At 41.8% G+C, this 26,467-nt stretch overlaps 2 protein-coding genes across 9 annotated transcripts in view; one reads left to right on the plus strand and one right to left on the minus strand.

The window, feature by feature from the left end:
• Positions 1 to 18,899, plus strand: part of SLC16A12 (solute carrier family 16 member 12) — a 34,787-nt gene extending 15,888 nt beyond the window's left edge. For 6 of the 8 annotated variants that reach the window (XM_032115756.1, XM_032115761.1, XM_032115760.1 and 3 more), the window contains 7 exons: positions 6,136 to 6,344; positions 8,069 to 8,172; positions 9,472 to 9,615; positions 12,010 to 12,601; positions 13,693 to 13,952; positions 15,064 to 15,322; positions 18,216 to 18,899. In XM_032115756.1, the coding sequence (XP_031971647.1) occupies positions 6,235 to 6,344; positions 8,069 to 8,172; positions 9,472 to 9,615; positions 12,010 to 12,601; positions 13,693 to 13,952; positions 15,064 to 15,322; positions 18,216 to 18,237 (1,491 nt within the window). In that variant the 5' untranslated portion in view covers positions 6,136 to 6,234 and the 3' untranslated portion in view covers positions 18,238 to 18,899. Of the gene's footprint in view, positions 1 to 6,135; positions 6,345 to 8,068; positions 8,173 to 9,471; positions 9,616 to 12,009; positions 12,602 to 13,692; positions 13,953 to 15,063 lie in introns of those variants that run through there. The other 2 variants (XM_032115762.1, XM_032115763.1) reach the window with 2 other exon arrangements.
• A 1,862-nt stretch (positions 18,900 to 20,761) lies between these two features.
• Positions 20,762 to 25,007, minus strand: LOC116447081 (interferon-induced protein with tetratricopeptide repeats 5-like). Its single transcript, XM_032115764.1, has 2 exons — positions 24,937 to 25,007; positions 20,762 to 22,830 (listed from the first exon to the last, which is right to left on the minus strand). Exons 1-2 carry the CDS (start codon positions 24,939 to 24,941, stop codon positions 21,396 to 21,398), a joined length of 1,440 nt encoding a protein of 479 aa, XP_031971655.1. The 5' UTR covers positions 24,942 to 25,007; the 3' UTR covers positions 20,762 to 21,395.
• Positions 25,008 to 26,467: the final 1,460 nt, after the last annotated feature.

Genomic DNA, 26,467 nt, shown 5'->3' on the forward strand with positions numbered 1-26,467 from the left:
AGGAATATATGGATAAAACAGTAAAAAGCATGAAGCACTTATTACAATCTGTCTTAATGTGCTTCTTGGCTCAGTGTTATGGCAGCAATTAAAAGTCGGGTTGGATTCTGGTTTTGTTTTGGGATTTTTTTTTATATGTTTGTTTGTTTGCTTTGATTCTGGCAAAATTCCCTAAATGAACTTTCAGGGAAGCAGTTCTTTTTTTAACCATTTGTAACAGTGCTGGAGAGATACTGAATTTATGGACGTCTGAGAAGCTGAATGTGTACCCTGTATGTAGAGATGGGCATAATCCGCAAGATTACTTGCTTGTACAAGGAAAATTTCCATGGATTCATCTGCCATTCTTTTCAGAAAAACATAAACTTTGGTTTTATCTAGAGACTGGACAGACACATATTTAAACAGAAAAAAAGGCTGACAATATAGAGTGACAGCCTTAAGGTGCTCAATGGAGTTATTTTTATTTAGGGACAGAGGGTTTCAAAGGACCTCTTGGGTTGTTTTTAAACAAGTCAAAGTCATAATCATATAATTCTTGATAAATAGACTCTGCTGAAATCAAAAATAGCTGTTCTTTCTGAGTTAAATAGCTAACTCAGGGTGCAGAATGGGACAGCTGTTAACTGGAGGAAAATAGATTGGATTAGAAATAGTGTTTACATCCCAAGAGCTGTACGGAATTGAAGTCTTTATTTTCCGTGTATTTCAGAACAATTTAGGATTTAGCTGCCTGCCAGAATGCTGGCTGTAGTGCCTACCATGGTATGCAATTGCTAGTGTGGGAATATGGGAAAGCAGAAGAGGATGAAAAAGTGTCTTGTTTTCTTCCTAACAACAACAAAAAAACCCCCAAAATCTCCTCCCAACTAGAACAGTTGATAGAAGGTTTGCACCTGTCTGCATCTTCTGGGCTCATACAAAATACCATGTTCCATTTAAATGTGCTGTATTCTATGAGTTAAGGGGGCTAGCACACTTCTGGGAGGACTCTGGTCAGCGGTCAGATGTGGTCATCCTTGATCCTTCAAGATGCACAAAAGAAATGAACTCTTTCAAAACCTGTAAAATATTTAATCTTATGCTCCACTCTTGCACAGAACAAGCATCTTTTTGTCAGCTAGCTTTTTCCTTCTTCTGTCTGTGATACCCATACCGTGCCCTTTTTGTTTTTTCTTTTATTAATAGTTCTTTAGTTTGTTTATTTTTCATTTCATTAAAGATGCAGGAGTCAAAGGGAAGAGAAAACAAGAGAGTACTAAAACAAGAGGTCAACATGAATGTAGCAAGTGCCTAGAAATAATATTTGGTGCAATTTTAAGAACAAGAAAGACAAAAGATCTGTCTTGGAGCTATGTGAATAGCGTACATACAAGAAGATATTAAAACTAACCCAGAGCTAGGTGCATGGGTTAAATGCAGTAAATATATGCAATTCTGTTACCTTTCACGCATTAATGAATCTTCTCCAGCTATGCTTAAACTGCTTTATACTTGTTCTTTATAAAATTCATCTGCATGAATGTTCTTACAGTGGCTTTGGAAGCTGTGTGTGTTGTTGTTCACCAGAAAAGAACAATTTAAATTCAATGGTGTGAATGAACCTGTTCTGGAAGAGTGTCCTGGCATTCTGGGCACAGAGACTGTCACAAGTTCCTCAGGCCTTGCCCACCCCATCTTCATGGTAAAGGCAGCAAATGGCACATACAGTTTATCTACTTGTATGTATCTGACACTGGTCCAGAAAGAAATTCTGGGTAAGTCTCTTTCTTATTCTTCTGACATGTGCATCTCCATATTATGGAACAGGTAAAAGTAAGTGTTGGATTCTGTGCCTATTTATGCTGGTAATACATATTTGGGCCAGATCCTTTGGGATAAACTGCACAGAATCCTTCCATGCAGTTCTGAAAGAAATTGCAAAGGTGTCTAAACACCCACAGCCATTTTGATTTTGTGTAGTCAGGATAGGGTGAAGAATAAGAAAGTAGTGGAGTGGGACCCCCCAGTATGGTCTGGAATCTGTGTGCTCCTGCCTGGGGCAGCTGTGATACAAAGCTCACCTTATGCCTGTTCCTCTGGCTGAAGCCATATCCCTCTGCAAATGGAGCATTTTCAAAAAGCACGCAGACTGTCTGGCACTGGAGGTGGCATTTCTTGAGATGATGCCCAGGTACATCAACACTGCAAATGGAGCAGCTGAACAAGGCAGGAAAAACCCCACCTCTGGTCCCTGGGCAAGCCAGCATGACTGTACCTGCTGTTCCTCTGTCCTTTGTCATACAAATGCTTTGCATCTTCACACTGCTGTGATATCATTATCGAAACGATTTCTTTAAGAAGGAAGCCTTCAGGGTGGCAGGAGAGGCGGGCAGAGGGAGCAGTGAGCGCTTTGCTGGCTGTGAGCTGTTTAAAAGGTCAGTGGCTCCTGTCACTGTGCTGGCTGGTTGCTAAGCTGCTGTGGATTTTTGTGCTCCTTTTCCTGGCTAAAGAGACCTTGTGATGAGGTGCAAGGTTATAGCAGTGCCTTTTTAGTAACCTCACCTGCTCCTTTCTGCTTGCTGAGCGAATGAGTAAGGGAAATGCTCTCAGGAGTGCTTGTTTTCTTTCCAGGGTTCTCAAAAACAGCTGCTGAAGTAACTGATAGGTTATTTGTCCTGCCAAATTAAACCTAATGTTTTAACCTGGGGCAACAGTGTCACTGCTTAGTGAGCTGCCAGGGCACTTTGAGTAACTAAAGCTTTCTAAGGGATGACCAATTTGTACCATCTTCATCCCACTTGCATCTTTGAACTCACAGCAAAGCACATCGGCTTAGTGCTTGAGTGAAAATTATCTAGCAAAGGTTGCAAAGTATAGACTGTTTCATGAGATTGTCCTTTAACCCTGCTTTTCTTGAGATGTCTCAAGCAGGAGGAGCTTTTATGTACATCTGAGATGTGTTATAATAGCAGCCGATGTTGCCAGGCCTGACAGTGGAGCAGATATGCAAAAAGAGTCTTATCCTATACCAGAATGGTTAAGAAAAAGATGCAACATGAGAGCAAGCTGAGGTTTGGGAAGGGGGAGGACATGATTGCTCAGATAAAGTGTGCTTTCTTGCTGTTCAAATTCATTTGCAGAATCCATAAGCCGTACTATCCACCATACAGATAATTAGAAAACAGCACCAGGGTGTAAGCAAATGAAGTTTCCTAGCCTCAGAATGAAATTTTCAGGTTGACATAATAAGTGCTTTTAGACATGTGCAGCAACAAGAAAGGTAATTATTTAACTTGCTTATTAGTTCAGTGGCTGTGAAAGTCACAGCACTCCTTGAAGCGAGTGGGGAGTCAAGGAGATGAGGATTGCACTAATCTGCCATAGGGAGGCTGGGTGACCTTTTCTGTTGGCCAGGAATTTCTTATAATATGGTTGTTTTCAGTTGCTTGTAACCTCATTAAATGTTTGCTGGCAGGGCTCTGGGAAAATAACAGCAAGTAACCATGTAACCAAATAGCTAATCTACGTTTACTTAGCCTGATATGTCATCGGATTCTTCCCAAGTACGTTAATGTACAGCTAAAAATGCAAACTAGGTTCTCAACCCTGATCTGAAGCTTGCCTGGGAAGTTGGGCAAGAGATCTAGGCTGAGGCCATGCCACCCAGCTATTGCTGTTTGTGCATTAAAATTAGTTAGGGCTCTGTATGGGGAGATTGTTGACTCCTCTGAACATTGTTGTGTATATTTCTGCTTATTGAAGAGTTACTGTTATCCCTTCTGGCATTCCTGGAAGTTCCTCCTCCACCCTAAATAATCATAACTTGAAAAAAAATCCTGTAGAAGGGGCAATGAAAGATACTGCTCAGATCCAAAATAAGAAGCCTCTTCTTACCAAGACTGTGGAAATGCTGAAGTGGTATGTCTGAATTGCTCAGGATCCCTCTGTGATGGATCACGTGCTTATGCAAACCCCACCTGGCTATATTACCTGTGATTGCCAGGAAACTCTTAAGCTAAATAACTTGAACGTTATGAATGCCCTGTTAATTCATGGGTTCTTGTGGGCTATTCAATCATCCAGGCATTTGAACATAACTTATTAAACTTGCAATACTGCCATAAATCCACGCTGAGGCCCTCAGTGTTAGATGCAAAATGTGGTGGCCACATGGTACAAAACACTGGTACTGGCTCTGCTTGTTCAAGTGAATTTGACAGGATAAGTTGACAGTAGATTTCACTGACAAATCAGGATATAATCTATTTGTGACCCTCTGTCTTAATGCTAGATTATCTAGCAGGTTTTTTGTAACTAGGTTACACGTAGACACAAAAGTGAGTTGAGCTTTGTTTTCCATTTAAGTAGACAGGGGTGTGGTGATGGTTTGAGTAAATCACACCACTTGATGATCTGGTCATTCACTGATCCAACATGAAGAATCATGTAACTGCTGCCTTAGCCATCAGATAACTTGTTCATCCAATGTTTGCACATATTTTGTAAGGCAGTTGTTGATTGCAGCTATACAGAAAGCTTCTTTTGAAGTTACGATTGACCCTATCAATTAAAAATAAAGAATCAGTCATTAGCTCATGTCCACTTTCTTGAACCATAACATAAACCCTGCAAAACTGTCTGTAGCCTGGATGGAATCTACACATGGCAAATATGGTCTGCTCACAGGTCATGGTAGGACTAGGTTTTATTCATCTAAGCTTGTTGTGGTTTTCGTTTGTCATACATGTTTTCTCCTATTTTGCTCACCTTTAAGTTTGGCAGTGTGCGTATGTTTTCTTAAAATAACTCTGGTTTTGGTTTTGAGGTGCAAATCTGGGTATCTCAAGGTGGCCACAGATGAACACTTCTCAAAGGTTCAGCTATGGTGGAGTTTAGGGCTGGATTTGGGGTGCCTTGCTGTTTTGGGTCATGGAGCTCTGGGTTTTCAGAGTCAAGCCTTGAGCATCATCTGTCTGATCAGCTTCAAGGACTGAGGATGCTCATTGTTAGCCATGTATCTGTTTTCTTGAATGGCCATTTTAAGTGGCTCTGTAGCCCTCTGACCTGCTGTAACAGGAAACACTTCCTGGGAAGCCTGTGGTTCTTGTCAGTGGGAATGTTGCAAACATAGCATCTGTTGTAATTAGGTGAGATAGAAGTATCTGAGCTTTCTCTTCAAGCAAAACTGAAAGACATCCCAAATATTTTGCTTATGCCTTATAAATGTTCAATCCATCCAGAGGCTAAGGGCTTGCTGGTGATGGCAGAAACATGGTCTGAAATCCAGCACTGACAGCCAGCACTGTGTGTTCCTGCACTGTGTATCTCAGGTCCCTCAATCGAGCCCTGCCATTCAGTCACTGATGCAGGAAGGACTAAGGGCTGCTGGTCCCATTAGCAAAGCGCATGACTCAGTTACTCACCTAGGGTCCAGTGGGTGTCATTTGGTCTCCTGCAGTGTCCTGCAGCACTCAAGGTGCATTTAGAGACCATTTTATGGCCTGGATGCAGGCACAGTTTTGACTTATGTGGTTAGGAGAGGGGGACAGGCTAGCTGTAACCTTCTGTGAACTGTCCATGCTCAGAAAATTAAGTTGCTTGTCCTGCTGATTACAGCTTTCATCTGCAGTTTATCTTGTGGGAACAAGGAGGTCATTTTATCATCAGATCTGCTCTGGCTGTGCTGTGAATATTCCCCTCTTGTACAAAGGTGAAAGCTGTATTCTCTCAAACAAAACTTTTGTGCTAAATTTTGTATGAGGAAGAATAGCTAGTTTGAGTAGAGATTGCAATCAAAAATACAGTTCAGGCCAGGGACTGGCATGAGTGGGGAAGCCAACTGGGGGTAAATGAGTGACTGGCAGCAGTAAAGTGTGACTTGTACATGTATGTAGTGACACATAGCGAGAAAGAGGGCATTGTGTGCTCGGGCAAGTTCCCCAAATTATCATGAAAAGCATGATACCAGACACTGGGTCAAATTCTGATGGCCCTTTGGTTTTCAACAAGTTTTCATAAACTTCATGTGAAAGCAAACACTCACTTTTGTGCCGTAGAGCTGAGGCAGGATGTCCTGTCCAGCCTGCCCAGCCATTGAGGTTACAGCCTGTGCAATGTGTCCTGACTCCTGCTCTGCCTGCCTTCTCTCCCCAGATGGCCGGTGACCCATGTGCCCAGCAGCCCCAGCCCGTGCTTGGCATGAGGGCCAGAGCCATCTGCTGCCACTGAGGCGAGGAGCAGGCAGGGATCGCCATGGCCTCATCCCGGCGGGCCCGGCACACGGGCCCTCCCGACGGAGGCTGGGGATGGATGATCGTCGCTGGTTGCTTCCTTGTCACTATCTGCACCAGGGCCGTGACCAGGTAAAGGCACTGCTGCTTGTCTTGCTGACCTGTTTGTGGCATCACCTTTTATTTTTTCCTCTTAGGAGGAGGGTTTGGGATCTCCCTGATGTCCTGCAGCTGACAGGGTTATTCTGGCTAGGTACAGAGTCTCTCCTGCTACATTTTTCAAGGCTTCCTAAGGCTGCAGGGAGGACCGAGGGATTATGAGCCCTCTGGCTTTAATCTTGCCTCCTCTGACAGCTGCTGTAGCTTTCAGCACCCACTCCTTGATTTCTTACAGAATCAAGGCCTGGGGCAGGTAGTGCTATTTCAGGCTGTGGTGGTTTGGCTGGGGAAGGAGGAATCATGCAGGGTCTCTTTGGGTTCACTGTGTCCCTCTGACCCCACAGCCATGCTCATTTTTGCCAGTCTCAGCGAATTACCTTGACCCCTGAGTCAATGTGAAAAGCAGGTAAATACTCCCTTCTCCTACTGCAAGCATTTCAGGTACTGTCCTGCCTGAGAAGGTCCAAGCCCTAGAGAAGAGACCCCTCTCTATACCCTTCTGGTATCTGAAATATGCAGAATATATTTTCTCAAAAATAGAACAGGAATAGACTGCTCCCTTGCATAAACATAATGCAGTCTGGGATGAGATTGCTTTTACAGTGATTTTGATGTCGACTGGAGTCAGAGGAGCCTGGTGTGTGTGAACATGGACATTTTAGCTATATTAAGCAGAGAGATAAGCACCCGGGTAAGTGAGGAAAACTGAATGAGTGTCTTGTTGGACAATCAGTATAATGTAGAGACAGTGTTTCCTACCTACAGTTCTTATGTCTTTTAAAATAAAGCTGCCTGGTTTAGGGATCTGAAGTCTTTAGGGATCTAGGGTCTTAGAGTCAACAGCATAGAAGGGCATCGAAACATGGATACAGTGTTAGTTAATGTATACAAATGTACCAGTTCCATAATAACAGTAGAGAATTCCTAGTGGATTTAATTCCTCTTTCATGTGTGAAGTGTATTACATCCCGGAAGTCATCCAATGGCTGGAACACATTAGACTATACAGAAGAATGAGGTGTGTGCAAGAAAAAAAGCTGAGGGAAGTGGTTGTTCACTGATTTTTGGAAAAAGAGAGGGGGAAAAGGCATCTCTTGTAGATCCAGAAAAGAGAATGAAACTAAGAAGCCATTTGATCTGTTCCTCCTCAGGGACGTGTTGAACAGTAACACTTGTTAAGTAGACAAAGTAACCCCTCCTGGAATCATTTTATTGAAGAGTTGGAAGGTCCAGGGGTTCCTGCTGTGTTTTGATTCTCTGGTTGTGAGGAGCTGCTTTGCACTTGTCCATCCATGAGCACATAGCGGCAGATGGTGTTTGCTCTGTAGGCACCATACTGACCCTACCCTCACAGTTCGTGCAGGTGTGGAATAGTGAGTGACAAGGTCAGTGAAGAACTGGGAAGCCAGGGCTTTGTGTGCCGGGGAAGCAACATCATAATACGGGCTATAAGTTGCTGGTGAGAATTACAATTTCAATTTCCTTTCAGTTCAAGATACTATGAGTTTTAAAAACTCTAGCAGCAGACACCCCAGCAAGAAACATATGATAATGTTCGTGACCACAATTTTGATTTTCCTTGGAGCTGGAGAGGACTTTCAACTGGGTACTTTTTATACCTAAGGAGTGAGGGCAGTGTTTTCTGTGACGCAAATATTCCATGTTCAACAGATTGGTATACATGTTTTCTGTCCTAGGTGCATCTCAATTTTTTTTGTGGAGTTCCAGGCATACTTTGGGCAGGATTATGCCAGAACTGCTTGGATCCACTCCATTGTTGACTGTGCTACGATGCTCTGTGGTGTGTATTACCCTTTTAAGTGTAATGTGGCTGCTTTTGCATCAGCTCCATCTGGTTTTAGCATGCTCACAAGTTGGTGGAGTCAGCTGGGGAAGAGTAACACTGTGGGATCTATGGGGTATGGTATATCCAAGTTGCTTCCCCCAACATAGTTGTGCAAGGAAGGGAGTGTCTTCATACTAAAGAGAAGAGGCAGAAGTTTGTTTTGTGAAATGATCTAATTTTTCAGAAATGTACTTTTGTTGAGGTCTATTGGGACAAGTCATGTTTGAATGCTGTTAACTGAGAACTTGTTTCTTTTGCCTTTTGGTTGGAGTTCGTATTTGAGACAGAACAGGATGTAGATCTTAACTCCAGATCAAGTCAAACGGTGCTCCTTTTATCAAAACTGTGTATTTACAAATAGACTTCTCCCTTAAAAGAAAATTTGATATTACTAAAAATTATGTGCATCAATGCAGCAGTTCTCATGCTCTCAACGTAGAATTTCTCGTGGGTTTGCTTTAAAGCTATGCAGCTATGTGAAAATCCATGCCCTAGTTCTGTGGAAGAGGGTTCATCCATAAGAATTGCTAGAAAGGCAGAGGGACACAGCTGGAATGAGATACAGCAACTCACCTATGACAGCCAGGTTATATCTTGGGGAAAAAAAAGATAAATAAGGGTAACTTTGCCCTGGCATTGCAGGTAGTGGAGGGGAGAGGGCTGGTGATCACATCCCATGGTAGAAGCAGGGTGATCTGGGAGCCATCAGTATTGGAGAAGTGCAGCAGAAGTGTAGCAGCCCTGGACATCTCCAAAAAATGTGAGACCTCTCCTGTTTGGGTCTGATCCAGAACCTACAAGGCCGATGAGTTGTGAGGAAGGACACCTGAAGTTACTGAGGGTTGAAGTGCAAATTCCAGGTGGGGAAAGGTCTGAGTGTTGTAAGCGTGGAGTAATGAACAGCGTGGGCTGTTGCTGTGGCCTGTCTTGACCCCTTGACACTGCAGGTTAGCAGTGTCCCATGATGACTTTGATCTATGAAAATGGCTGCTGGGAAACTTGCTGTAAGTTTCAGGTTTATCCTGACTTTCAGGACAATTACTTTTAGAAGGTTTTTTTTTTTATTCTTTCTTTCTTTTTTTTTTTTTTTTTTTTGGTGCTTATGCCATTGCAATAGGGGGGTGTTGGAATACCACTCTGAAGCTGCAATCATTTTCTTCTGCTTTCTCCTACTTCCTTTTCCTTTATGACTGTTGCAGTGAACTGTGTGTGAGGACCTGCCATTAACTACCAGCTTTATTTTTTTCTTTAAAGCCCCACTTGGGAGTTTAATCAGTAATCATGTATCCTGCCAAGTTGGTATCATGCTAGGAGGGCTGCTTGCCTCTACTGGACTAATTCTGAGTTCATTCGCCACCAGTCTGGAACATCTCTACTTATCGTTAGGAGTCCTCACAGGTAGGATGCATTCAGCCCCTTTGTTGCTCCTGGAACACAAGACAGGAATATTAAAAATGATGGCTGATCTCTTCTCCATGTCATATCAACACTGCACTGGTCAAATAAGATACTCACACCTGTTCCCATCATTGTAAAAGAGAGGCTTTGGCTGCCACAGTGAGAGCTTCAGCACTGACTGATCTCATATAACACAAGTGCAGCACCCTGCAAAAGCAACTCTTACCTTCTATTAGAAAGAGGGCTGTGGATAAAGTTCTGAAATTATGGGAGGTCAGGAAGGACTGCTGTTGCAGTTGATACACATGAAAAGGTTTCCCTGTTTTGCCTGGGATTTGGGAGCAGTTTGTTATAGCAGGAGTTCTAGGCTGCCTGAAAATATTTGCATATTTGGAAAAAAGTTTAAATCAAAACAGAAGTGTAAGTAAGAGATAGAGGAGCACTTGGTGAACACCAGGCGCCTCAGCCTTACTTTTGTCTGCATTACATTCGAGTGGAAAAGCAAAAAAAAAATCTGGTTGGTAGTCTTGCTGTAGCAGCTCTTCCATTTGTGCTCAGGTATGGTGATAACAGATCTTTGCTCTGTCTCATCTGCCTGTGTTTGTTGTGCACAGAGGAACTTGAGAGGGGCCTGTGCTCACACTGACATTCCGTCCTCATTAATACTGACCTGGTAGCCACGGTGATATAAGGCTTTGTACTTGGTCCCCTGGAGTTTAGTAACGAGTTGGTGGAATTACTGCAGTTCACATGCTGCCAACAGCTTATTTGTTTAAAAAAAAATCCTTATTGTAGCGCATGTTGCTCCCATATTACGATGTTAATCTTTGACAAATGTGTTCATAACAAATAAAAAGGCTTCTTGTAACTCGAGGGACTGTGCTACATACCATGCTAATACCTCTGAGGCTTCCTTAGTGGGAGCTGCTGTGAATACCAAGGTGGAAAGGCTGTTACAATTTGTACATGGAGTTGCAAAGAGCTAATTCTGCAAGCAGTGAACTTCTAGTTTGTGGGGACTGATTAACAGAGAGGTGAACTGTTGATAAAGGCTGGACGTCGTGCCTTCACCCCAGAGAGCAGATGGGACCATAAAAAGTGAATGTCTAAATCCATAAAAGCAGCTGGACTTGAAACCAAAGAGTGAAGCAAGGAAGAGATTGGGAAGTGTCAATAAGTAGCAGAGTTCCTTCTAACACATGTGAAAATGTTTTCAGCCCTAAACTTTCCACTTTCCACAGGACATTTGTTGGCTTTTCTGAGACTTATTTCCCCCTGCCAACTCTCTGAAAAATAAATGGTGTGTATGCCTAATAGAGTATGATTTTCACAGCACTCGAGTGACGATGTCCAGCCCAGGGCTGCTCCTCTGGCTCTGCTGCCTGTACAGGTCCAACCCCAGCTCTGTGCCCTGCTTCTCCCCTTGCCTCCTGAGGGGTGCCAGACTGGGCACCCGCAGCCCAGAGTCCCTCTAATCCACTTATTCCATCCTGGCAGGTTTAGTGCCTGCCGCACACAGTGTGGCCTTTGAGGAGGATGTGGCAAGCTGGTTATGGCACTGGGTGATTATCTCCTCTATCAGCAAGTTCTGCCAAAGGCACTGGGGACTGTTTTACCCTCAATGTAGGACAAGCTCCAAAACCATAGTCAGGAACTTGTTTCTATTACTGATTCAGAAATACATATTTTAGTATTTTAACCACTTGATGATTAAAACCTGCTCTTTGATTCTGCAGCAGAGAGCACAATCTTTTTCTTGGTCCAAGAGATTAATCTTATTTGTTCACTCTACTCAACCTGGCTTTGTTTTCAGAGGCTTTTCTCCTTCCTTGTAGGCAGGGATTTAAAATCATCAGGGCTCCAAGCAGCTGTTGCATGGAGTTTGTTTAGCTGACCAAGAGAGTTTTTTTGTAGAATGTTAGTAACAGAGACAGGCTGTCTGTACTCTGTTTCAGAGAACTGAAAATTAATGGTCAGGGTTGCAACAGACCAAAACACAAAGTGGTGCCTCATCAGGACATGTATCCAGTGCCAGCATTGGTGCAGACCCTGGGGCAAGACCTCATCTTGAATGCAGGAGAGGCTGGCACACCAGTTCTCGCATATTTAGTGATTGTCCTTGTTCTTGTTCTTAAGTGAACCCCATCACTTCTGTCTGAGTCTTATTATTGTGGATTATTGGTCATCAGTTAGGTTTGTCAAGTCAGTGACCCTGCCAGTGGAAGAAACGCGTCATCCTAGTTTCTCATCACACTCAAACTGGGCTGCGTGATACAGAATCAGAAAAGGCTTCTATTCATTTGTACTAATGAAAATACATTGCGTGGTTTGATTTAATATATGTCATATGTCATGCTTAGTATTAAGCCATCTGCACTTTGCTTTCTCTTCTAGGGCTTGGGTTTGCACTTTGTTATTCTCCAGCCATCGCGATGGTGGGCAAATACTTCAACAAAAGAAAAGCACTGGCGTATGGAATAGCCATGTCAGGCAGTGGAATTGGTACCTTCATCCTGGCCCCTGTGGTCCAGCTCTTAATTGAGCAGTTTTCCTGGCGAGGAGCTTTGCTCATCCTGGGAGGTTTTGTTTTAAACCTCTGCGTCTGTGGTGCCTTGATGCGGCCTATTTCTCTTAAGGAGGATTGTAAAACTGCTCCTGAATTTCTTCAACAGGGTTATGTCCCTGAAACAGAGAAACAAGACTTAAAGCGAACGTTCATCTGTTCACCTTTAATCAAATTATGGCCTCATGAATGTTTATGCTACTGTTCATGGAAGGAATATGACTTTTTGCTGATGCCAGGCTTCATGGTGCTGGCAGTGTCAGTTTTATTTATGGCATATGGCTGCAGCCCTCTTTTTGTCTACCTAGTGCCTTATGCCTTGAGTGTTGGAGTGAGTCATCACCAGGCTGCCTTCCTCATGTCCATACTTGGTGTTATAGACATCATTGGTAATATCACCTTCGGATGGCTAACAGACAGAAGGTAAGGGCTTCTGGCTGATCAAGTGTAAGCTTTAGCTGGTGGGAGGCTGGCTGCAAGCGAGGTATAATACATATAGAAGTTAACATGATGGACTCTTTCTGTAGCATGTTTAACTTAAACCCCCAACAACACAGTCTAACTTTCAGAAATGCTTGCTACTTAATCTTTCTGTCTCTTCTGAGTTTGTTAAATTCTGCTGGGTAAATAATTTTTTTTTTCCTGGAAAAATGATGTGTTTGTATGTGTGATAGTGGAAATATAACCCCTTGCCTGAGGTATGTTGAGCACGATTCTCTGTATCTAAGTCCTAGAGGATTTCACCCTGCTTCTTCTGCCTTTCCATCTCTTTTGTGCTGCTGGGGAGGCACAGAAGTTATGGAAGAGGGTCAAGGGTCTGGCCCAGTACCGTCAGGCACATACTAGGAAGGATTGACAGAAAATTGTTGTATGTTTTCCAGTGTGTAAGAACTTAACATGCTTTATGAACTGAACTCACTCCAAATGTCAGTGTACAGCATCTGTAACATCAGTAGATACTGGCTAAATTAACAAGGATTTTGATTCTAAAGCATGCATTCTTTGTGCTTAACCAGTTTGTGGGAAAAATCAATTACTGTTTTTGTGGGGCAGGAAGGAAGGGAATTGCCATCTCGCTTAGCTCACACTAACTTACATTTAAGGGCTGACTGGAAGAGTGACAGCTAAGAGAGGTATACTGCAATATTTTATGCAGAATCCTGGGAGCACCTTGCTGACCTGGGATGTAAAGCCCAATGAAATACTGCTTTGAACATTGAAACTTCAGGGGAATGCAAAATCCTGGCAGCAGGGTTCTGTCACTAGGAAGATCCTGAAGAACACTGCAGGCAGCATGGGCTGCTGCTTGCCAGACGTTTCTACAGCTGTAGGAGGGCAGCTTTCCCTACCTGGGCTCATCAGTGCTGAGTTTTTAATCTTGAAGACTGTGTAAGGAAATGGACTTAAATTTGAGCTTTATAAGAGAGAGAGAGACTGAATCATTGCATGCCATGGCATAGAAGATGAGATACTGGTTTCAGTGATAATTTTCTTTTCTGTTTTGAAATTTGCAGGTGTCTGAAGAAGCATCGGTACTTTTGCTACCTCTTTGCTGTGGGAATGGATGGCCTCTGTTGTCTTTTCCTACCAATTCTCCAAAGCTTCCCCTTGCTTGTGCCTTTCTCATTTACCTTTGGCTACTTTGATGGAGCATATGTAACGCTGATCCCTGTCATGACAGCAGATGTAGTGGGAACTTCTTTGTTATCATCAGCACTGGGCGTTGTGTATTTTCTCCACGCCATACCATATCTAGTGAGCCCACCTGTGGCAGGTCAGTTTTGCCAAATGATTTTTCTATAATCTCATCAGTACTTCAGATTTACCTATTGGTGTGATGTAAAAGGGGAGGAAGAACAGCAAATGCACAGTGAATGAGTGTGGAGGTAGCCTCTGGGTAGAGGAATAACACACCTAGACATTCTTAAGTCTTTAGATGTCCCATCCTGGTTTTGGTGGGATGATTTCTACATATAGAGTGAGATGAAAGTTTTAAAAAAAACCAGTATGGAATGGGCTCCTAAGAGCTATTACATCACCACTTCATGTAGTTTAAAAACTGTGCAAGTAGAAGGAGTAAAGTATTTTGCTGTGAAATGACATAATTTTGTAAAATCTAAATCTCTCTAAAATGAGTTTAATGCCAAGATTTTTTTGTGTGTGTGTATGTGTAAGACTTGTTCTTTTAGTCTCTACATTGCTTTGAACAGGTGGGTGAGTCAGCTCCACTCCTGTTTGGTCATAAGCTCATCCCTGTAATATCTAACCATCATTTTTCCCATCTGTACCACTGCGGTGAAGTAAGGAGGAGAGCTGCACCCTTATTATTCTTTAGAGAGCACTTGACACAGTTTTTAATATTGTGGAAGGTCAGAGATCTTTTTCAAACAACCAAGTATATATATCTTGCATATTTTGTCTGATGTTTACATCAATTACCAATTAATCACTGCTTCCGAAGCTTTTAGTTTAATTTTCCATAGCAAAAATTAATGCAAAATAGAATTGTTCTAAGCGAGAGCCTAAGGCATAGCTTAATAAATGTTTCTGCATGAGGATCTTAAAGCTCTCTAAGCCTTCTAAAGACTGCCAGTTAAATCCATGCAGTTGGAAAATGTTTATTTAGTAGTGTGGTGGTGACTGCTCTGCCTTTTCTTGTGGATTTGACCTCCAAACAAAAGGCCATAAAGATATTATTTGCCTGCTGAGGACAAATCCCTTCCTGCCCCAGGATGTGGAAGTATAGTGATGGTGATGTAAACCTGTATTGTTTGATCGTATTTATATGTGATAATTCCAGAAGTTTTTAACTGGATCATAGGACCTGTAAATTATCCACCAGAATATTGGACCTTTAAAAAAATTTTTTTTTTTTTTTCCTACAGGCTGGCTTGTGGACACAACTGGCAGCTACACTGCATCATTTCTCCTGTGTGGATTTTCTATGATATTTAGTTCTGCACTATTGTGCTTTGCAAGACTAGCAAAGAAAATCAAAAGAACACATTTGCAGTCCCTCGCTGGTAACACAGCCTTGAAAGAGCACATCTGGACAAATGGAGCAATAGCTTATTCTGTCACAGCAGAATTAGACAGGAAGGATGTTGAATTTTTGGCTGTGGATACGAACAGCTTCAGCAACAGGTGACAAGTGCCATCGAGATTCAGTATGGCACAGCCTGAGACAGACATGGTTCTGTGGTGTTGCACTCTTGAAGATACTTCTCCTGTGAAACAAGACATCTCTCAATTAGAATTTTCTGTCATGTTTTAGTTGGCTTAAATCTATGTACAGCAAGAGTAATACTAAGTTAATGCAGTAATAGAAGAAAGCTAGACTGAAAATAGGGTTTGCATATACAAGTGTTCACAGATTTACTTGAAATGCAATGTTGACTCCACAGGTATCAGTCACCAAAAGTGAACAATAACATTTACATTCACAAATATTAATTACACAAGCTTTTTCATTTTGTGGTCTAGTGTGTTTCAATGGACTAATCACATACACTGTGAAAAAATCTCTGCATTTGTCAGTCTGCATGAAACTCTTTGCAAATCATTGCTTCAAATGCCAAAGTAATCAGTTTGTTTTGCTTTTGGTTTTTCAAGAAAATCTGGCAAGAAATTGATTTATGCTGAAAGTATCTCTGGAGCAGCTTTATTTTTACAATGTGCCTGCACTTTGTACATACATTGCAATTTAATTTCAAATATGGCTTTAGACTTGCTTTCCCAAGCCCTTTACAGCAAAAAAAAATTTTTTTTTCTTCTGTATAGCTTTAAAATTTGAATTTCTAAACAGTGGCATTCTGGGTGTGATCTTCCAGCTGGTCCTTGTCTTGGAGGGTGGAAAAGGTGCTGTGGTGGCTCTACTATCTGAAGAGGAGTAAATTTGTGCCAGGGGACTGGGTATGCTGATAGACAAACGTGCTTTAGCTGCATTAGTTGGAAGAAGCCCAAAGGCAGCCCAAGAAACCTGAGAGATTCCTGTGTTTGCAAACACAGAGCCTCCTCCTCTTGTAAAATCAGCACCTATTAGAGAATTTGGACCTATCTGGAGTCCATGCAACCAACTGACTGAGAGATTGCCCACCCCACAGGCTGACAGGGGAGAGGATGTTGGCAGAATTGTTTCTGTGTATTGCAGTGGCAAGTCTGTCTCTTTTCAGAGCTGGAAGCTGTATCTTCAGGTGGTGCAAATTGCTCATTGCAGAGCTGTCAGGTCACTTTTCCTTGATGGCTAGAACACAAGAGCTGTGATTGGTGATTTCCTGCAACTTGTGTGAGGAATATACTCCAATTGGCTGCTTCACAGAAGCTAGGGAATGAATGTAGCTCATGGAGTAACTTACTGATGTGATGGTCTAATGAATACTGGGATGTTCCTACATTTCCAGAGTGAAAATATTGTCAGCAATGGGGGAACTTCACATTCCGGAAACACAAATAGTTTCAGTGTTTTAATGCTGTATCAAGCTGTATTCTGTTCATTAACAAATTTATCAGAGTCCAAATAATTTTCATTAACACTGAACCAATAGTTTTGTTAGTCTGCAGAGTGTTCAGTGGCTGCTCATGGTGTCCTTTTCCACTCTGTGCCTTGGAAGGGAAAGCAACATAGACTGATGTTCACCAATTTGACTTAGACCAAGAGTACAGCCATAGGGGTATAATATATTTATACATATATACACAAACATATATATATATATATATATATATGAATAGCATGTGTATCAAGTAGTTTTATTATCCAAGTGTATTTCAAATATATTAAAGTTGTTTGACTTCAATTGCCTGCGTTTAAATAAAGTATTTCTCACTGCCCTGCTTCAGGAATGTAGTCAGAGCCAGTAGCACGATATATGTGCACAGACCACAGAATAAGTGAGAGGAGTGCAAAATCTTCTTAAAGCCAACGATATAACTTTTCTTCAGCTCAGCATGAAAATTGACTCTTGGGCCCCAGTTTTGTTTCTAACATATATTCATAAAAAAGACAAAAATTATCCATGGGTGTTTCTTAATGAGTTAGGAAAAATATGCACTTTTGGAAAAAAATGAAGTGTTTTCATTAATTAGCATTGATGAAGATAATATTTTAGATCTTAATGTAATATTTTGTTACTAAAAAAGGAATAGTGTGAGCAACAAAAAATGTAAGTTATTTTGAATAAGTTATTAATTACCACTGTAAATAGATTTACAGAAGTTTAATTACTTTGTTTATGACATCACAACACATCACCAGCTCTTCATGCCAGAACTGCATATTGTAAAAGCCTGTTGGAATAATGCCATATGCTTTTTTATCAATGTAAACTATACCATGTAATACATTATTAGCTTTTTTTTATTATTATTTCAAGATTTTTTTCATAGGCTTTTCTCTTTATGTTTTTTAAGCAGTACTTCTTGTTTTAAATATCTTATTTAGCAACAAACATTCAACTGGTTTTATATACAGACCTTTTGTAGAGAATGGTAAAGTTCTTTCAGGGCTTTCTAACACTGTTTCTGCTCTGACTTATGCCAATGGAAAAGAGCTTATATACCAGAATGATAATTTTTGTGCATAAAACACACTGTGAAATATCAGCCCTGTCATGAATGCCCCCAGTAACAAACAGAAGGAAGGAAGGAGTAACGAGAAATGACCTGCATGTGGAAGAAATGAGAATACAATCCAGGCTGGTGAAGCCTCATGCCAAACTTCTAGCTCTTGGTCCACACAGCACAAGATGAACTGTTCATCTTCATCCTGCCATGTGAAATATTTCAAGCAACGCATTATAGAAGTCTCTGGCTTACAATATTTTTGAAGAATGGTTTAGTGTATCTGCAACATTTTGTTTCAGAGATCATAATATTCAGGCTGTCCTCCATGGAGGACATTTCCTGGCATGGCACAGTGTGGGAATAAGCCAAGACACCCGAGCTAGCTGTGAAAAATTTGCCAGACTAACACTGTATGTTTGATGATTTAGGGGTCTTTTCCAACTTTAATGATTCTGTAATTCTATGTTTCCACCAGCCTTGATGGATACAAGCATTGATGGATATGAGCTCGGCTGGAGAAGTGCACTGCTGAGCCTGTCTGGCTCTTCCCAGGACAGTGTGGTGGGACTTGGGGTGACATCTGTCCGACAGAGTCTATCTCAGATGGGAGATATCCTACCTGGGACTATGTTCTGTTCTGTGCAGTGGATGGAAATTCAGTGTAAGTAAGTGAAACTGCTTATGGCTGCTGAAGTTATCCCATCTGTTTCCATTCCATGAGGTTTGAAATGGGGAAATAATAATTATTTTCAAATTATTCATATTATAGCGATAATCTGGAATATTTAATAAATTGTACCTTGAAAAGCTGTGTGAAAACAACATTGGAAAAGTCAAGCACCTTGTGTTGAAAAATGACTCTTTTTTCAGAAAAAGCATTCATTAAACTTTCCTGTCAGCTTGGATAATAATTTATCTCCTGAAAGAAAAAAGCTATGTTACTGTAAGGTGAATGTATTTTATACTGCCACAACAATTCCTTGTCTGCTCTCTAATGTGTTACAAATTTATGTGAGAAGGAAGAGCTTGTTTAACTTAAACTGTAACACTACTGCATGGTCAGCATAGCAGAGTCCTTAGTGGGGTTTGCCTCCATAAATAATAATACCTTCTTTTTAGTGATTACTCTGGTACATTTCAGTAAATTTTTCTATATACTTTAGAAGTTGCTTTTGATTCATAAATTAATACTTCCTGAAGGGTTATCTTCATTCATTTTTTTTCCTGCACTGCTAGCATAGGCTCCAGTGATGTATTCATAATTGAGTGTGAATTGAGAGGTGTGTTCAGCCTCTGTGCAATTCTAGTTTTGCCCAATGGATTTGGACTCTCCAAAATGTGTGCTTCATTTTGTCGACCTCCCGAAGCTCGAGCTCAACCTGCTCCCCGTATCGACAAGCCAGGCAATGCAGCAGCACCCCCATGTGGGAAATAACGTTTCTCCTCATTTACAAGACGGGCAAAATCCAGAAGGCTGTGTTTGCACAAGCATCCCCAGGTAGTACTGTGTTCCAGAGCACTCCTCCAGAGTACAAAAGAGGTGAGGCACAACAAATACGCTTTTTGCTTTGCTATGTCGCACAGTCAGTTTCTTCACTGTGCAGATCGAGCTGCTATGACTCTTCATAAAAATTCAGGCTCACCTTTTTTTTCCCAAAATAATTTATAGCTTTTTTTATAGGTTCTTATTCCAGAAGATGTCCTGGTGGCAGAATGTGGAGAGGAGAATAGATGGGCCATGGCTTTGAGAACCTGCGCCATCTCCTCCTCAAATTCTTCCCTGCTGCCCTCCACCTTCTATGCCCTCAGTAGAGTTTAGATAGCAATGGTGCTGAGGTTAGAAGCCCTCAGGATTCACAAAGCCAGTGAGGTGGTCTAACGTACCCTTTCATCCCCATAGCTGGGCACACCAATGTAGGTAGTCACTAGTTCCTCGCTGTTGTTCCAGCCAGCTTTCAGGAGTGGTCTGTCAGAACTGTTCCCAGACCTTCCTGTTCCCCATCCTCACCTCTCCTTCCCTAGGTAGGGTTGCCTTTGTTTGTAAAAGAGGAGCTGGCAGGTGGCTGGGAAACAAGGGTGGGTTTTGCTCCAGCTCTTTCTTAGGTAAAGGGTGTTTGTCATTATGTACACTTGATTGCTTTTGCTTGTATTATGAAAGATTCTCTGATGGAGAGCTGAGAGGGAAGAGGCTTATTGATATTTTGTGATCTGGCATTGGTGTTTTGCACTCCTTCATGGCTTGTCATCCTGTCTGTACAGGGGTGCTGTTGCAGGTGCAAGAATGCTCCAGGATGGCTAGAAACTAAGGTGCACATTCTTCCTGATGGACTCTGTCACCAGTTTGCTTCATGCTACACTAGTGGCTAGGGCTCAGAAGTGTTTTGGAAGTGCAGCGTTACTTTTTCCTGAGTACTATGGTCTATCAAACAAAGGTACGTTCCTGAGGAGTTAGGCCAGGGTGTTGCAAAGAATATTGAATTTTAGTTGGACACCTGAAGATAATCACCTTGTCAACCCATTCTGTCATTTCAGCCCTTTCTTCCATTCACGTAGACTCTGTGGGCACGCACTCCTTTTTCCACATGCCCCTTATGTTCCCCTGCCCTGCTCTGTGGTGCTCACCCAATTCTGCTCTGGCTGTGCTCTGCCCTCAATGTCCAGTTCAGGTCATTTCTTGTGTGTGTTTGCTATCCCTGGCTTGTTTCACTAGCATGGCCACAGCCCTCTCTTTGGCAACTCAAAGGCTGCCTTTCCTTCCTCTCCGGATGTTTGCTGTTGTGGTTCCTGATAGGGTGTTTTGGGTAAACTAGACTGATGCTGTTTTGTGCATAGTTTAATTCTTTGGCGCAATGCCCCTGAAGCCAGCTTTGCTGAGAGCTCCGGGAAAATAAAGGGGCTGTCTCCTCAGCCTTTCATATCCTGCCAAAACTCAATCCTTCTTACTTTTTTGAATGGCTATTTCTCTTTACTTAATCTACTAACATGAAGGCTGATCATCAGAGAGATACCCAGAAGCAGCAGTTGAGGGATTCAATAGACTTTAGTAGTTCACAACAATAATACACATTCTGTAAGCTTTCCAGCGGACCAGCTAAATAATTAAAGTTCTAAATTAAACTAAATAATTAGTTTTCATAATTAAACAGCATACAAGGTAGTAAACTGAACAAGCCTTCAACAAAAGTTTCTTCTACAAAAGATATTTTTGAAATACTTAAAAAACCTTGAGGAATTCTATTTGTGTATAAGCATGCCCTTCAAGTGTACAGACAAAATACAACAATATGATTCCTTTACCTTTTTCTCAGTAGACAGTAATATCTGATTTTCAGGTTAGAAGTTCTCTGTTCTACAGATCATCACTTAAATACAACATCTATACCCATGTTATCATTGAAGAGTAAGTTAGATTAGCTATAAATATATATCATATATATTATATAGTTATCCAAGCATGCTCTCTATTAGTGAATGAACAAATAAACAATTGTTGTCTGCAGTTTCTACATTATGACTAGAAAGTGATGCCACCTGTGTTTCATTGGGTCATAATGTCTACCTTCAAATGAAAAAAAACCCAACAAAAAAGTTTTGAGAATCTGTTGAAATGTCCTTGCTTTAGGAGATTTTTCGGTACATAGGATTTTTGGGATCTTTAGCTTGAGATGGAAAGTTGTAGCTCAAATAATGCATTCCGATATTCTTCATTGTTGGGATCCAAAGCAATGGCTTTCTTATAGCATTCAATTGCTTTTTGTTTCTCACCATTTAGGTTATGAACGAGTCCAAGTGTACCAATATCTGTGGCATCTCCTAAACGGCTCTCAATCTTTTGTTTCAACAACGTCTCCACAGCTTCCCTGCACTTTCTTCTTCCAAAAGAATCTTTTTCCATTTTCAGACCTTCTATGTAATACTTGATGGCTTTCGATTCTGACTTCATGTGAAAACGCTGAAAATTGCCATAATGGAAGTAGATTTCTTGTTTTTCACCACAGGATAGATAATTTCTCTGGAGCACTTCCTGAAATATCTCTTCAGCTTCTTCATACCTCTTGCATTGTGTATATGTGTTTGCTAGGTCAGTATGGGCAGAAATAAATGTTGGCCTTTTGTCTATCACTGTTTTGAAATGAAAAATGGCAAGCTGGATGAGATTCTCCACTTCCTGTTGAGGTGTACATCTTGTCTTTTTCAATTGAAATATCTTGAATTTGTAGCAGAGTCCTAGTTGGTGATGCAGAAAGACAGACTTTGGTGTCAGTGGTAGGGCCTTTTTCAAAATCTCCACTGCCTTGTCCACTTCTCCTTTCTTTCTGTAAAACTTAGCAGCATACCGCAGGAAAAAAGGAAAATCAGGGGTTATCTTCAGTGCCTCCTCAATGTACCTCTCCCCTTCATTAGCTCGTTTCAATTGCTGAAGTTGTAATGCAAGTAATGCCAGAAGGGAAGTGTTCTTTGGATTCAGTTCCACTGCCCGCTGCAGGACCTCAAGGCATGGTCTCACCTCTTCACAATACCAAAAAGCCAAATTTTCCAAGCGATACATTGCTATTGCATAGCCAGTATAAAAATCTGGGTTATCGGGCTCACTCTCCAGAGCTTTTTCAAAGCAATTCTTTGCCCTCTCGTAGTAATTAGACCCAAAACGTAATGATGCCCATCCTTGCTCAGCACAGATCTCTGGAAGCTGAATCTTCCCATGAGCAGTACCTGAAAGCTCTTTGCAGGTGTTTTCCACTTTGCTTACATAAGTTTGAGCTTCTTCATATCTCTGCATGTGGTAATAGACCCAGGCATAGTTCCCCCAGGTAACAAGACTTCTCCTGGCAATTTCACCTGGGGGATGTTTTTGAATAGCTTCTTCAGCTTTTTTGAGATTTCTCAGGGCTTCCTCATTTGAATTCTTTAGGTGACATACATAGGAGAGTAAATTATAATCTGTAATGTTGGATTCGTTGACAAACTTGATATGATCAACTATTGTTTCCTCTAGGGCCTCAAGACTTACATGCTGCTTCAGCAAAGTCCATGTAAAATGACATTCTAACTGCAGCAGGGAAGTCTTCAAGGAATTCTTGGAAATGGTACTAGAAGAAATCAAAGAAAAAGTTGTTTACATCCCATTTGCTTTTTGCTATTCTTGTTTTAAATCCAGGCATGATGTACTTTAAAGGCAGTCAATACCCTACCTGGTGCCCTTAGTCCCCAATACTTTAAACAAGCCAAAGCTGTAGAGAGCCCTAGGTCTAAAGTGCTGAATAGTGATTTTAGTAATTCTTCTTGCCAGTGCATGAGGGCACCTCTTACATAGGAACAGATGTTGCTGTGGTGTTAAAGTGGAGGGCTGCCCTCTGTAGTAAAGCTGGCACAGCCTTGGGCCTCAGGAACATATGTCCTGCGCTGGGAACAATTGCTGAAGCTTACCCAAAGGACATAATCATATAAGATTCTCCTAAACTATAGAGAATGTGATTTAGTGCCTTTTCTAAACCTTTGTACATGTTATGATTTGTGTTACAAATTTAATTTTGAATTTCCTGCATTTTTAAATCCTTGTATGTTAGATCATAGCACCATTCTTATGTTATGGTTATACGGGTTATATGGTTAATGTATCCAGGAACTGGCTCCCAGATCTCACCAGTCTCTTCAGTGGCTGGCACTTGGATGTCCAGCCCATGAGTGTGCAACCCCATTCCACTTGCTGGTCCAGACCACACACTCACTAACCCTATGGCTCCTCGGGTGCTGGCTCTGGACATCCAGTGGCTGGTTAGGGAGCTTCTCTCTCACCCCTAGACACACACACTCACACACCCTTATTAACCAGACCCTGTTGACATACCACTGGTCCTTAATACCCCTTTATGCCTGTTGTGGTTTAAGCCCAGCTGGCAACTAAGCATGATGCTGCTTCTCACTCATCTCCTCCCCCCATCCCCCACTTGTGGAACGAGGAGGAGAATCAAAAGTAAAAATTGTTGGTTAAGATCAGAATTTAATAATTTTTAATAACAGAAACAAAATAAAATATAATAATAATAGTAATTAATAATAATGATGATAAAAGGAAAATATAAAACTTACAGAAAAACAAGTGGTGCACAGTACAATTGTTCACTACCTGCTGTCCAATGCTAGACTCTCTCCCTGCACCCCAATCAGCCCCCTTTCCAGGTAACTCCCCCAGTTTATATACTGGGTATGATGTTCTGTGATGTGGAATATCCCTTTGGCTAGTTCAGATCACCTGTCCCAGCTGTGCTCTCTCGAGTGTTTTTGTGTACTTCCTCACTGGCAGAGCATGGGACACAAAAAAATCCTTGACTAGGATAAACACAACTTAGCAACAAACAAAACGTGTGTTTTCAACATAATTTGCATACTGAACCCAAACCACTGCACTGTACCAGCTAGTGAGGAGAAATTAACTCCATACCAGATGAAATCAGGACAATCCCTCTCCATCTTTCAATGGCTTTTTCTTCCCTCCGAGCCACCAGGGCAGAATGTTATTTGGGTTTCCCCTGCTGCCATAGCCTACCTGTGTGCCTGTGAGGGTGCACGGACTGGCTTTTATCACACAATCAAGGGGATATTTTTACAACACAGAAATGACATTTTAGTCCATACTATGCTCTCCCTTAAAGAAAGAATGACATACAATTCTATTACTGAGGCTTCTCAGTCAAATCCTCATTTCTTAGAAAGACTCCCTTGCTGTCCCTCCTGTAACACCTAGCAGAGCTAACAGCCTGTGGAGCACAGTGTGTGCTGCTGCTCAACTGCATAATCAAGCCTTTTGGGTAAAAAAGGAGTGAGTGGAAAGACAGCAAAATTATGAGGAGGTAAATCAAAGAGGAATGTCACAAACACAGGTTTGAGATACAGATTACACCTCTTTGGCTGGGCATCATCTGCAGCCTGGATTTCACCCCTGAACTGCATGCACAAAATTTTTCTGACTTTCAGTTCTATTCACAGAGACTGAACATCATTGGAGAAGCAATAACATGACAAAATTCAAGAGCATCCTTATTTTATTTTGATTCTTCTCTAAACATTCTGTAAAATATTTTCTGTTGTTTGGATGCTCAAAGGCCCTCACTGCTTACATTTATGTAAATAATAAGCATTATTTTCCCGTGGCATAGAGAAAAAAGCATCTTTCAGAGACTGGGTTGCTCTCTTACCTCATAGTTTTCCTTCTCTGCTCACTTGCCTTCAGGCAGCCTCAAAGCCAAAGGAGTGCTGCCCACTGCTGTTATGCTTTGCATTTTATATAGTCCAGCCCTCATGTGATGTGTGACGAAAATTACTGGGAAACAGAAAGTGAAACTTCAGCTTTTCCCTGGCTTTGCCAAAGCAGAGCAGTCAGTCTGCAGCTGAAGAAATGAAACTTGAGTCACTAAGCTGCTCTTTTTCAGCCTGGCTCTGTGCCGTGTATTACTTCGTGTTGTGGAGAATATGGCAACAGCTCCTAGTGCTCCCAGCGTTTACTATGTTCAAAGGCAGGGACATCCATGATAAGGAGAATATTTCAGGCTAATATGGGCTGATGTGTCCCCTAGTTATCATGCATAGGCTAGAGAAGGGTCATTTGCCCCTCCTGCCTCTGCTGATGCATCTTTGCACAATTCTGTGCCACGCTGTAGGCTCCTGTTTTATTGGTGTTGTGTCACCCACATAACACACACACACCCTTATCGCCCCTGCCTGCACTCCTTCCTCCTGTGCCTCCACACCACGAGGTCTCTGCTGCTGTACCAGGCCTGTGTTTTTCTGCACTATGCCGTTGTCTAAGAGTACTAAATATCCCATCTGCAGGAAATGTTTGTTGCTGCTCTCTACATAAACCCACAGCTATCCTTTCGCAAATCAAATTAGATAGAGGCAGTCAGTTCAAGAAGCTGCTGTCACAGTTGTGACAAGCAAAAGAAAGCTGCAGGCAGGTCAAGACAAGGTCAAACTGAGCAGACCTGGCAAGCCTTGGTCCTGAGGCCATGCAAAGCCAGTGCAAAGCCTACAGCCTGTTGCTGGCAAGAGCAATGCCATGTTACAGGCTACACACATGGCAACAGAGATGGGAATGGCCTGGGGACTGGAGCATCTATGAACAACGCATTGATGCTTAGTTTAAAAAAATAAAAAATGCGGACCTGTCTCTGTAAAAGTGACTTTGGGGGTAACAAAGAGATACAAGAAATAGTATCTAACATACATACATAGCACTATATATAGTAAATTCAGATGTAACCTGAAACTGCAGACCAGGGAAGAAAAAGAAAGGTGTAAAAGTGTGTTAGCAAACTTATAAAAATGACTCAGAGTGGTTCTGGTGAGAGGAAGAATAAACCACAACCATCAGCATCACAGCAAAGATGTTAGTACCTGGTAACTGTTCTTTTCCCTTCTTTTCTTCTTCCCTTCTTTTCCCTTCTTTCCCTCTTCCACCCTTTTCCTCCTTCTAAAAATCCCAACAAACCAGTGTTACGTATTAGAACTTCTGGTTTCTACAAGAATTTGGAGAGCCTCAGTAACATCTCCCCCCCACACACCTTTTGTGTCTCATTTAAGTGTCTGTGTGCTTGTCTGAATATGTGGAGGGATTGCTGGAGCTGGTGCTTCAGAGCTTAAGATAAAGGTTAGTACAGCTGCTGCTCTGAGTAGCATTAGAGATTCTAGCACCCACGTATTTGATAGGTGATGAAAAGAGGCAGTGGA

This window comes from Corvus moneduloides, chromosome 8 (assembly GCF_009650955.1).
Source record: "Corvus moneduloides isolate bCorMon1 chromosome 8, bCorMon1.pri, whole genome shotgun sequence".
Classification (NCBI taxonomy): domain Eukaryota; kingdom Metazoa; phylum Chordata; class Aves; order Passeriformes; family Corvidae; genus Corvus; species Corvus moneduloides.